Source organism: Gopherus evgoodei, chromosome 2 (genome assembly GCF_007399415.2).
Source record: "Gopherus evgoodei ecotype Sinaloan lineage chromosome 2, rGopEvg1_v1.p, whole genome shotgun sequence".
NCBI lineage: Eukaryota > Metazoa > Chordata > Testudines > Testudinidae > Gopherus > Gopherus evgoodei.
This window is the reverse complement of record NC_044323.1, coordinates 179143240-179156584: the sequence shown is the minus strand read 5'-3', so window position 1 is coordinate 179156584 and position 13345 is coordinate 179143240. Positions and strand designations below refer to the sequence as shown.

The 13345-nt window shown below is 40.0% G+C and overlaps 1 protein-coding gene across 2 annotated transcripts in view; it reads left to right on the top strand.

The window, feature by feature from the left end:
• The window catches only part of TFAP2A (transcription factor AP-2 alpha), a 75437-nt gene extending 63022 nt beyond the window's left edge, over positions 1-12415 (top strand). For both annotated transcript variants that reach the window (XM_030552382.1, XM_030552383.1), the window contains exons 2-7: positions 102-536; positions 3563-3614; positions 5815-6046; positions 7452-7570; positions 9692-9833; positions 11768-12415. In XM_030552382.1, coding sequence (XP_030408242.1) covers positions 102-536; positions 3563-3614; positions 5815-6046; positions 7452-7570; positions 9692-9833; positions 11768-12056 — 1269 coding nt within the window. In that variant the 3' untranslated portion in view covers positions 12057-12415. The remainder of the gene's footprint in view (positions 1-101; positions 537-3562; positions 3615-5814; positions 6047-7451; positions 7571-9691; positions 9834-11767) is intronic.
• The last annotated feature ends 930 nt before the right edge of the window (positions 12416-13345 follow it).

Here is a 13345-nt window from a genome sequence, read left to right as displayed (position 1 = left end):
ATCTTGCCTGATCATTGGATGGGTGAAATTTACAAGCCAATTTTACTGTAAACAGTTTGATTTTATCTTTTCTTTTCTTCTCTTCTCTTATTCCCCCTCAGGATCGTCACGATGGCACCAGCAATGGGACAGCCCGGTTACCCCAGTTGGGGTCTGTAGGTCAATCTCCCTACACCAGCGCCCCTCCACTCTCACACACCCCCAACGCTGACTTTCAGCCCCCATATTTCCCTCCTCCTTATCAGCCCATTTACCCCCAGTCTCAAGATCCTTATTCCCACGTTAATGACCCCTATAGCCTGAATCCCCTCCATGCCCAGCCTCAACCCCAGCATCCAGGATGGCCAGGACAGAGACAAAGCCAGGAGGCCGGGCTCTTACATACACACCGGGGGTTACCCCACCAGCTATCCGGCCTGGACCCTCGTAGGGATTACCGGCGGCATGAGGATCTACTGCATGGACCCCATGGGCTCAGCTCAGGACTAGGAGACATTCCTATCCATTCGATACCTCATGCTATAGAAGATGTACCGGTAAGGAAGATGCATACGGTCTATGTTATTCACCCACAAATACAAATGCAGGTCATAGTGTGTGCCTTTTCTCAGCAGAAATTATAGTTGCCTACCTAAGGCAGTGTGCAAAGAGTGGAAAAGCTTTTGTCACATGGAAATAATTCAACCTAAAAAACAGCAAAACCCAAAATGCCAAGCCCCCCTCCCCCCTCCCAGAACAATAGGCTCCTGCAGCTATACCCACTCCTCCTCTGCCTTAACAGTGTCCACTAAAATAGAGATAAATCAAATTACTGTCATCATTAGCAATATCTTTCATTTTCAAAGACAATAAACTGTTACCATAGGAGGAATATTTAATCCCGCCATTGGGCCTTGCATTTGGGATTGCTCGGTGCCTTGGGGGAAAAAAACATTAGCCTGAAATGCAAGAGCTCATTAAATGCCCTCCAAGCCAAAGATAAAAAAATAAAGTGGAAGAAAGTGGCCTAAGAAGAAAAATCAGTTCTAAGTGATTACGGAGTTGGCATATGGTACAATGACGTCTAAAGTTGTAAAAGGATACAACCAGATTCTCTACTCTAAAGGAATTATGTGACAAATCAGAGGAGGTATATTAAAATGCTGCCTTCTTCTTTTAGCTGGAGTGCTAACTGATGACCTCATAAATCATTAGCAATAGGTTATCAAATTCTATCCAGACCTCCTACACTCTATATTAAATTAAATATTTAGAGACTATTGGATAATACATTATTTTTGGTCTAATTCTGTTATCAATAAATACAGTTTAAAATGATTTCTAATTAAGCATGACATTAGCAATTGGCTATTTCCAGCGCAAGATGCCTATTGTTCACTCTAGTACAACGTGATTTAAAGAATTTGTTTGTGATCAAAGTTCATAATTCTGGTTTTCTCCCTGAAAGAAAAGACAGAACTTGCCAATAAATTTATTAAAGTTCATGGAGCTCCTGCTAAGAGGCTAGTGCCGCTTCAGTTATAGGGGAAGGAGGAGTGGGATGGTGGTATCTGGATGTGATTTTTGCTAAAAGGCTATCCCAAATTACAGGATCAAATATTACAACAATATATCCGTTGACAGTTTAATGAGTACAGTTTCATGTTGCAAGGTTAATATTCAGATGGACTTACCTATTTTTGGTCATTTTGAAAGCTTTTGTAAATTATACTTGGGGAAATAGTGAATTTATTACAGCTCTCTTCTGGCTAAATTAACCACAGAAAATTGCTGCTTATGTTTAGCAGTTTTGCAATAAACGCATACATGTCCCAAAGTGGAGGATTTAGTAAGCAATTGGGATCCGTTGAAAACAGATCAATTCTTTTAACTTGAAATAAAATTTAGAAGAAACTAATTTGTTGACTGCCAGGTCATAGTTACTGTAGAAGCATGACCTAAAATATTTCTCTGAATCCTCCACTCCTGCAACTGTACTTTGTTAAAGTGCACTGTCTTGGAGACCCCTTCTTACAGATATTTTAAGTGCATATCATTTTATGAATCTTTCAAGCACCTACGAATTCTTATCACTGCTATACTTCGTGAAAGCCAAATGCCATCTGGTGTAAAACCTTAAACTAGTCCAGTCATTTTTTTCTCTGTAAAACTGAAACAGCAGGATGCATGAGCAAATAAAACCAAATAAAATAAATAAGAGAATGTATTTTCTGAGAGTATTATTCAGTTAGGCAAAACCAAACGTTCTTTTAAAGGAATGTGGGTCAGGAAAAAGATCATTCTGAATTTTCCCATTGCTGCAACAGTTAAACTTTAATAAAAAATCACGGCTAAATATTTAAGAAAATCCAGTAGATGGTGCAAATTATTTAATCATAAATATCTCTGTGGGATTTTAAATTTAATAGTCCTCGCTGTATGGAATATGTGTAGAAATAACACAAATAAAAGTATTATGCCACACTACATTTACTTTATGGGTTTAGGGTGCATGCATAAAGGGATCATATTTCCCCATATAGTTAAAACACAAGAACTGGAGCAGTAGTCATTTCTGAACATTTCTCAATTTAATTATACTTAAATCCAGAAGCACTTTAGGCAAGTTACAAATGAGAGCATTGAGTATAATAAAACCTGTAATAAAGCAACTTAGTACCATCCACCCGGAATCATTGAGATCAGGCACAATTAACAGGAGCATAAATCCAAGACAGAATGGAAAATGTTAGAATCAGTATTATTGTTGGACAAAGACTAGAGAAGGAAGTAATAGTTTTTTTAAATGCTAATGCCTGTGTTTTGTAACGATTGCGAAATCTTCTATCTCAGCAGCACTGGTGTTAATTTGTAAACACAGCCAGACATTATATTGCCTGTCAGTTTTTGAATTAGAAAACATGATTTCATTTTACTTTCTAATCACGTTTTGACTCCGGCACATAAAATCCATCTGTAAAAGAAACAACAGAACCTGCTAGTGGACAATAGTAAAGCATCGGCACTTTATTCTGTTTTCATAGCACTTTTCTGATCTTCGTTTCAAGCAATGATTCCCCCCTCCCCGCCCCTGCGCCTGTTTTCCACAGTGAACGTGTGCAAATGCTTTGCCTCTTTTTCGCACCCCCTCCCTTAAAATGTTTCCAAATGATTTCCAGAGTTCCCCCCCGTATTTCTCCCGCTAGCTTTCATTGTGTTTTCCTCTGCCCTCGCTGCAGTAGGCACAGGAGCAAGACTTCCCGTACTTGATTGCTGTTATAATAGGGATTTTTAAAAAAAGAGTTGAGGTACAAAACTAAAAGGTGACTTGGATTTCAGGGTCACAACTGCACTTTGTGGCAACTCCTGGTGTTTTTATTTCGAAGGAGAGAAAAGAGGGGGAGGAATCTAAGCTTTCTTTAATTTAGAAATGTCCAAATCCCAATAAACAGAGATCAGATGTTTACATATAAATTGTAGGGAAGAGAAAAAATAATTGATCACACACACACAACCTTCCTGACATTCGTTTCCCTTTGTTATGATTATACATTTACATCCCTATGTATTTCTTTTGTTGCAGCATGTAGAAGACCCGGGTATTAACATCCCAGATCAAACTGTAATTAAGAAAGGTAAGCCACTTCCTTTAGCATTCCAAGCATGTCCTCACAAGCTGGGTACTACTGAAGAGAGAACTTGCTAAGCCCCCCCCTCCTCTTTTTCTCGCTCTTATAATTTACTAAAGGGTTGTGAATGGAAAATAAAATAGATCATCAGTGTTGAAAGCAGCCTTCATTTAGTAGTAGTGTTTGCAGTTTCCAAGAAAATGTTGCAATATTACCTCAGATCCAGTGTTTTAGTTCATTATAATGCATTTCACTTTTATAATTAGACCGATCAATCCAGCTGAGTGGTATTATTTATCGATGTTGAGAATTTGGGGGTTCTGAAATGGTAAGAAATGTTTTCCATTTTTTAAAAATGAGGATGATAAGTAAAAATGGTAGATGGCTTTGTAGGAAAGGTGTTTAGTTCTTTAGTCTGATCACCTGAAGGTGGTTTAGATGTGGTTCTTTAGGACTGGTTGTGAAAATGGTTCCTAATTGTGTAAAAGATATTTCGTGCTTTCATTAAAATCTGGTTTCCCATCTTCCTTCAAATGACCCCAAGGATTATGAAAATATTGTTCCAGGTAGTTTTTGGTTCTTGATGAAAAGGTGGAAAGCGATTGGTTTGCATTTGGATTCTGTTTAGTGAGCTGTTAGAGTAAAACTTATTGGGTTGAATGCTTAGCTATTATTCGCTCTGAGCAATAGCATGCTTGTATTTTGTTGGCAAGGTAACATTTGAGTATTCTATGCACCACCAGAGGATGATGCTATATAAAGCAGTTATCCTTTCTTATTCTAATCAGTATACAGTAAGCTAGTTTAAAGTTTCATTTTTCTGTCTGTGAAGGCCTTTGTCATGTCAAATTAGATGTGCAAGGGATAAATCTTAAGAGATGCTCTTTCCAAGTCGACATGATAATTGGCTCTTTTATTAGTAATCTCAAGAGTTCGTTTAACTCCTATTGTCTCTATTAGCCTCCCCAGAGCTATTAATGTCACAAGTGATCTATCCAAAACCTAGAGCCCCCCCATAGGTTTGGACTATCCCCACTAAAGATGTAGGGGGGAAAGCAGCACACATGACAAAAGAGAAAAAGAGTAAACATTTATAATGTACCCGTGTGGAACTTGAATGCAACCTACATTCCATGCAAAATAATCTGGACACGTTTCAGTTGTGTTTACTGATGCTGGCTAATGCAAGGGCTCAGTACGTTTTTTGGTGGCCCTGAATTTATTCCAACGATGGCCTGAACCTGGCTGCGTTGTGGGGGGAAGACTATGGGATGATTTTTATTTTCAGTAGATATGTAGTTAAACACCCAAGGTTTCTGGGCAGATGTATTCAGTCACATGGAAGGTGCTGTAATTCGCTCTTCAATGTTTCTTTTACTGGTGAACACTGCACAGGCGCATCAAAATATATTACTGTTTTGTGTTACAAATTGAAAACGGGAGCACAAGTTAAGGCACACGTTCTCACTCTCTTTTGCAGTTTTGAGTACCGAAATACATGTATCAGCCTAGTATTTTGTATATTAATATGCAGCTGGCTGCTTTTTGAAACCTCCTGTGAATTGCCCTCTCCCCAGTTCTAAAATATCCCCACCGCTTTTAAAGGGGCCGTCCTATTAAAAACATGCTTGTGCGGCTGGCTCATACCAACTTGCTTCTAAGGCCTAGCTTATTTCAGGAAAATGCGCATGTGCACCTTGATTATTAGACTGGCTCTAGATTTTATAAATGGTATTTTTACCGAAGGGGGTGCGGGGCACGTGGGCTTCCAGATACCAAACATACAATTAATTGACTAGTCCTGAAATCTTTGGGCGAGTCCATTTATTCCTTATTATTTGCATTTAAGGGCAAAGGGAAAGCTTGGGAATTGGGTTTGGCTAAAGCACCTTCCCCTCCCCCGGGCACTGATCAGTGGGTCACCGCCCAGGCCCCAGAGGGGGAGAGGCAGCTTCACAGCTGCTTTAGTAACCTGGACCGGGCTCTTCTCCGTAAGGAGAGCCCGGCAGCGGAGCCTGCACTGACTGCAGCCCGAAACGGCGCCAGCCCCCTCGTCCCCTCCCCACCCCAGCGCTGCCACCCCAGCTCCCACAGGACCTAGCGCGGCCCCTCCCGAGCTCCTCTCCCCGCGGCGCCCGGGTCCCCGCTCGCACGTGGCTCGGAGCTGCCGCTGCGGGGCCCTAACGCCGCGCTTCCCCCCCCGCAGGCCCCGTGTCCCTCTCCAAGTCTAACAGCAACGCCGTCTCCGCCATCCCCATCAACAAGGACGCGCTCTTCGGCGGGGTGGTGAACCCCAACGAGGTCTTCTGCTCCGTGCCGGGCCGCCTCTCCCTGCTCAGCTCCACCTCCAAGTACAAGGTCACGGTGGCGGAAGTGCAGCGACGCCTCTCCCCGCCCGAGTGCCTCAACGCCTCCCTGCTGGGCGGGGTGCTGCGGAGGTGAGGGGAGGAGGGAGGCGAAGGGGCGGGGGGAGTGGAGACCCCCCGCACGGCCTGGGGGTCTCTGCTCGCTGTAACGCGCGCGCTCTCCGCGCTCAGCCCCCGGAGCTGGGCGGCTCCGAACCGGTGACCCAGCACAGCACGTGTGCAACAGCGCCAGGGCCCTTGCAGCATCCCAGCCTGGCTGCGGCCGAGGTGCCTCCCCCGCCAGCACTGACCGGGAGTCCCATACCGCATGCCACTACACGCCACTGCCATTACTGCAGCCAGGTCAGCCCCCCATCGCACACCAGGCCACTGACAACAACTGCAACACCACCAGGAGAGGCCACCGCTCAGCAGCATCATCACATGAGGTCACTGCAACCATAGCAACACAGTCCAATCTACAGCTGCACTAATGAAACGCAAGGCCTCTTGCAAACAGATGCAACACCACATAATGATGTCACCACAACCAAACCCTTTCTATATAAGGCTGCTACTTGCTATGGGGAATATTTGGTTTTGAAGTGATGCTAGGATCCCCAGTGGTAATCGTTTGTGTGTGTGTTGTAATACACAAAGGATGCAGGAGATACCCTCATCTCCCCCAGTCTTTCCTCCTCCCCACCCCCATGAGAAGTTTGGTATAGTAATTTTTAAAAAAAGTTTGGGTTCTATAGTCAAGTGATACAACCATTCATTGGTGATTTCTTTCTTAGTTACCTAGGGGTTATAATCTAATCCATACAATTAAAGATCACTTGGGTAGGGAATAAAATCCAGAATTAATTAATAGGACGCTTCATTTAAACAATTTATCTTAACTTGTCTCTGTTGAAAATAGTAGATAGGTATTTAGAACTTAATCTGTTTGCTGAATGCAGTGAAGTTCTGTAATGGTAACATAAGTTTTTGACCTTTTAGATTAGTCTGCTGAATAATGCATTAGATATTCATAGAATCATAGAATATCAGGGTTGGAAGGGACCTCAGGAGGTCATCTAGTCCAACCCCCTGCTCAAAGCAAAAGATTTATATTGCAAATAAATCTACTTTAGCAAAGTTCCCATTAGGGGTAGTAATGTGTCAAGAGCTCTAAAATGATTATGGCTTTGGCCAAACAGATCTTGTAGTACCCCTGTGTTAGTATATGGATTGATTTGGTAGGTTAAAAAACATTTCAAAACCACTCAACATTCAAATATAACCACAAACAAAATATATTCTTTTCAGTTAATTTTGTATTCAGCTTTGCTTTAATTGCCTGTTTTTCCTTCTTAGCTTTTTCTGACATAAAACTTTCCTAAATGTCCCTTTATTAAAATTATTTTCTAATACATTTTGGGAGGTTTTTTACGGAATTGAATTATGACCTGGTGCAGATTAGTCATGTTCTTAGTGGTTTTTATGTGTGAAACAGGGCAAAGTCTAAAAATGGAGGGCGATCTTTGAGAGAAAAACTGGACAAAATAGGATTAAACCTGCCAGCCGGGAGACGTAAAGCTGCTAATGTCACCCTGCTCACATCACTAGTGGAGGGTAAGTGACTCAAAGATTGCAAAGGGCTCATTTTTTGCCTAATAGGGTAAATCCCCATTTTTTTTTCAGGCCTGTGTTCCTTGTTTGAACAAAGTTATTTTGTCTAGTCTTCATGCTTGAGGAAAATGTTAATTTTGTAACTGTGTCTTTTATGTTAACCTGAAATGTTCTTAAATATCTCTTGCATACTTTGCATTGCCATATATATATATATACACACACACAGAGGTGCTATTTGTATTATTATTCAGGTGAATTATCCCACTGTAGTGAATTGACTTCAGTGGGAGCAAGTATGGGCTTATAGGAATTTCCTCTGAATAAGGACTGTAGCATCAGGCCCATAAGTATTACTTATGTTAGTCAAAGATACAGGACTCAGCTAAGGGGTTCAGTCCCCTCATTCTGTCCTCTGTCTACCACTGAGGACTAAGCATTTTTAAATTTCAAGAACTGCAGCTACTCAAAGTTAAGTCTCTCCCTCCCATAAACAACATAACAGTAAATCATTTAAGTTATTCTGACATCTGCATTTGAGAAATGCGAGACCATTGCTTCCTGAATTAATTTGGGAATCCTTGACCTAAGTCATGATTTAACAGTGTCCTGAAAACCTCAAAGTTGTACTCTTCCCCTACCCACATTTCTTTTTTTCTTTTGGTTCTCATTTTCAGAACATATGCTTGTTTTATTATGCCATGTTTCACTGTTTTACTCTTAGATGAAAAGGTGCAACTTCTTTAAGCCTTCAGACTTCATGTGCTTTAATATTTCTAATCTAGAAAGCTGAAAGAGGTGCAATCATTTGGTTAAAGAAGGTTACTCTGTCACAGCTGCTTACAAAAAATAAATCTGGGTCAGTCTAAAATATCTTTCCTCCTCTCCAGTTTTGTTTTTGACATTCCTTTACACTGATTTTGATTGAGTCTGTAAAGTGTTTTTAAGGATGCTTAAGTTAGCTTAAGTTTGGTTGTGTAGGAGGGATTTTATAGCTTTATTTTTTTGCTTTTTATCATAAGAGATGAAGTAAAAACATATAAAATTGCCAGACTTGATTTTTAATACAATATTATCACTTTGGTTATTAAATTCATTATATTTTTATTGCTGTGTAAGTCTTTCTAATCTAAAATGGTTTTACAATTGCACCAGCACTCTAGTTTGAGAAAAATAAACAATGGGAGAACTTGCAAAAAGTCTAGGTTTGGTGGATGCTAATATTATTTGTGATGTTAATGAAGATGGAGAGTATTTTACAGTCATCTGTTGTTCTATGTGGTCTCCACATACAAGGGCTTTAAGGAATTATTTAAAAAAAATAAGAACTATGGGTTGATTTTTCAGATAAACTGGTAATAGTGGATAATTTTTTTGGATGATAATATAAAAATAGTTTGGGCTTTGAGTCCTGTGGCGATGAGGCAGTTTCTAGAGTACTGTTATTGTTTATGATCCGCTCCATTTTATGGAAACAAGCTCACTGGACTGAGGCTTTGAAGCTCTAATTGGCGCATGCGTTCTTCCGGAGCTGGAGCTAATGGCAGGAAGCCCTGCAGTAAAAAACAACTGGTTCAGGAAATTAAAACCAAAGATTTGAAAATCAACAAAACAGACAGACTCAGTGGAATGACCCTAAAATTCTCATGCTTAATCGTTTGGGGGGAACAGATAATTATATGCGATCAAGTTAAATTTTAAACACTTAGCTGTTTAATGCATTCTATTTAGAAGAGCTCTAGGAGTAATTATGATCAATACTAATCATTTTATATTGTAAAAGAACATATATGTAATGTCAAGGCAAATATATATTTCCAAAGAAAATAGTTAAAAATGAAATCTATACTCTGTGTATCTATATCTACTTAGTGAGATATTTAAATGTACAAATACATACACACGATTTCATTTCGAACTCTTTTCTTGGACATATGTATTTGTTTTGACCAATTACAGTAAAGAAAATTCATAAAATGAGGATTTCTGTAATTTGCACACTAGGCAGTACGTTTTAAGAGACAGTCTAAGTGAAATACTACATAGCTTTTGCTAATCTACTTTGCCCTATGTGCTGTGTGTGTATATTGATTCGATGTGCGTTTCTCCTCACTCCCCTTTCAGGAGAAGCAGTGCATCTAGCTAGAGATTTTGGGTACGTCTGTGAGACAGAATTTCCTGCCAAAGCAGTTGCTGAATTTCTCAACCGACAACATTCCGATCCAAACGAGCAAGTCACAAGAAAAAACATGCTTCTAGCTACAAAGTAAGACTTTTACCTTTCTCTTGTGTTACTGAGTTGTAAACAAAAGCACAGATTTGGGGACTTTTATTTTTGTTTGTTTGGTTTTTTGCCATGCAGTAATTGGCTAATGATTTTGCAGATTGTAAGACTGTGAATATGCATTCATAGTATATATTATAGCAAAAAGTATATAACCAGCTTTACTTTCTGAAGTGAGTTTATGCAGATTTTCTTGAAAGCAGGTTGTGAAATCTTGGATGGATGTTTATTTAAAGAAAAACAATAATTCCTTAAAGGAAAACATTTGCTGGGCCTTTATCAATTTAGGCAGTAGGGGAAGGTTTTCTATTGACAGTAAAATAAAACTGGCACATTAAACTGATTTCAATTCATTAAAATCTGCAATGGTTCTTTTTTTTTTTTCTCCTAAGCAGATCTGTTACTTAGTGAATATAGGGATATTACAAATATATTTTAAATGACAATCTATGTGCAGTTAAAATGCAAGTGGAGTTTATCATTGGTGGGGCTGTCTAGGCTTCCAGGTGGTGTGTGAAAAGAAAATGATTGTTTTGATATGTTTGCTGGAAATTAAAAGGCTTGTTTAGTAGCCCTTAATTACCAATGGAGATGTCACTAAAGGGCACAGTGCCAGAGGGCACAGGCAGAGGATGGGAGCCAGTTTATGGCTGGAAGACATTAACAGAGGTTTTAGAATACAAACTGTTTCAAAACGCCTCTAATCTGTGCTATAAGGTATTATTTTTCTCAACGATTTGTGCAGTGACTGAAATATAAAATATAACTTCTGCACAAGGTCTGTATAGCCCTGTATCCGTCCTTTCCACCTCATGAAAGAAAGTTTCTGGATCCCAGCCAGTGTCACCTTGGCCTTTGTGGAGAAAGTCTCATTTAAACTATATATAATAATAATTTTTTTGAGAGCCTAATTTAAATCTTTAACTTCACCTCTCTGGCGTCTACCCAGTAAACCTTGGCTTTCCTCCTGCCACAGCCATTGTCTAGCTTTGTGGAGAAGAGAATAAATCTCTCCTATTCCAAAAACAGGATCATCCACAAGTAGGGTGACCAGATGTCCCGATTTTATAGGGACAGTCCCGATTTTTGGGTCATTTTCCTTGTATAGGCTCCTATTACCCTCCCACCCCCTGTCCTGGTTTTTCACATTTCCTGTCTGGTCACCCTATCCACAAGGCAAATAAATACCTGAGCCTCCCTCTCAATATTACACACCATATATCCTGTTCCGTATTGCAGAAATACTCTAAGCTGCATATTGACAATGTACCAAAATACAACATTGGAGGAGGGACATAGAAATATTGTGATGATCTGTGTAGGATTGAAATGTCTGTGGTGTTAGTGTATGTGTGTGTGGGAGAGTGATTTGTGATGTGTGTATTTGAAATGTTTGGTGCCCTTTGGGTGTGTTTGTGAGAGAGTTTTTATATGAGAGAGTAAGGATACATGAAAGAGTGTGAGTGAGTGAAAGAAATGTGCATGTTTGAGTGAGTGTGTTTGTGTCAGTGAAATGTGTGCATGAGTGTGAAAGAGAAATTTCTTTGTGTGTGTGTGGGAGAGAAACAGTGTGTGAAAAAAGTATATGTATATTGTGAAAGAGAGAAGCGTGTGTGTATGTGTGTGAAAGAAAGAAATGTTTGTGTGCATCTGTGAGTGGGAGAGGTGGCGGGGGGATGAAAGAGAGACCTGTTTGTCTGTGTGCCAGCATGAGTGAGAGATGTGTGTGTATATGTATGTGTGTGTGAGAGAGAGACAGAGTTTATGTGTGTGACTCAGAGAGAGGCTATGTGTGTACAGGGGGAGCAGTCCCCTTGATCTGAAGGCTTGTGTAATCTAGCAGGAAGACGGCACTGCTTCGCTGCTAACAACAATGGTTCATCTCTCTCTATCTCCCTGTTCCATTTGTGCTGCAGACAGATCTGTAAAGAGTTCACTGACCTGCTGGCTCAGGACCGATCTCCCCTGGGGAACTCTCGGCCCAACCCTATCCTGGAGCCAGGCATCCAGAGCTGCCTGACCCACTTCAACCTCATCTCTCATGGATTCGGCAGCCCTGCGGTGTGCGCCGCCGTTACCGCCCTGCAGAACTATCTCACCGAGGCGCTCAAGGCCATGGACAAAATGTACCTCAGCAACAACCCCAACAACCACACAGACAACAGCACCAAAAGCGGCGACAAAGAGGAGAAGCACCGAAAGTGAGGATTTCCCCCCTTCCTGCATCCATCCATCCATCCATCCATCCATCCATCCCCCTCCTAGCTCCCTCCCTCCCTCTCCAATCACCCCAGGCTGCAGCAACAAAATCAATGCCCTTCTGCCCATCCTGTTCTCTAACTCTGCAGGACTACGCTGTCCTTCCTCCCTTCCAGCCTTCAGCACTTCATTTGCTCCCAGTTACTTGCCCATACCTCCTTACCCTGGTTTGGAGCCTGAGAGAACAGAAATGGGTGATGGAGCCAGCAAAGAAAAAAGTTCTGTCTGAATTTGTGAACTTTAAAAAAAAACAAAAACAAAAAGGAAAAAAAGCAAAAAAGCAAAACAAAAAGAAAAGGAACTTTTTTTCTAAAAATATATAAAAAGAAATAAAAACAAATTAATAAATAATACTAAAATATAAATCTATGAGCTTCATCGGACTGAATCACCAACTCCCCATGCATAAACTTCAGTTAAGATTGTAGCCATATTAAAAAAAACAAAACAAAAATAAACCTAAAGAAAAACAAAAGGCAAAAAGGATTGATGACATTTTATCAGTATTGTGAATAAACTTGAACACAAAACACACGCAATTCCATGTCATGTCTTCAGTTGTAGAACTTTTTCCTGTTCAAGGTAAAGCGACCAACTTGAACTTTCTATTGCGACACGATTCACAGTTATTATATAAGGGAATCAGTGTTTATGTATGTATATATTTATTTATGTGTAATTTAATGGGAACTGTAAATATGGTGAGTCTGTTTTAAGCCTTTTTTTATTTATCTGGTGATCTTGTTTACCTCTTGTTTAGTGGGTTTTAAATCTTCCCTTCTTAGTTCATCATGTGGTTCATGGTACTTATTTAGAAATCAGAGGTTTTTTTGTTTTGTTTTGTTTTTCTCTGGGATTCATCATTTTTTAACCCTGTTGTAGCATGTTAAAGGCGACAGTGAAGCAGCTAAACAAACAAAAGAAAATAGAATTTTTATATATAATTAGTATTACATTTAGTTTCTCATTGAAAAAGAAAAAAAAATAAAGTGATGTTGGATCCAGGCAAGATTTTTAAACGTTAGTGGTTTTACAACTATTGCGTATTGTGGAAAAAAAAAGTTCATTTTCACCCACTGTCCTCCTGAAAGTATCATCAGAGCAATAAATTAATATTGTCTTTTAGATCAAGGTTTAGTTTTTTTCTTTTCTTTGCCCTTTTTTCCCCCCCTCAAAGAACTTCAAATATTTGGGACCACCTGGTATCCTGTATTTCCACTGGCCATATTGGAAGC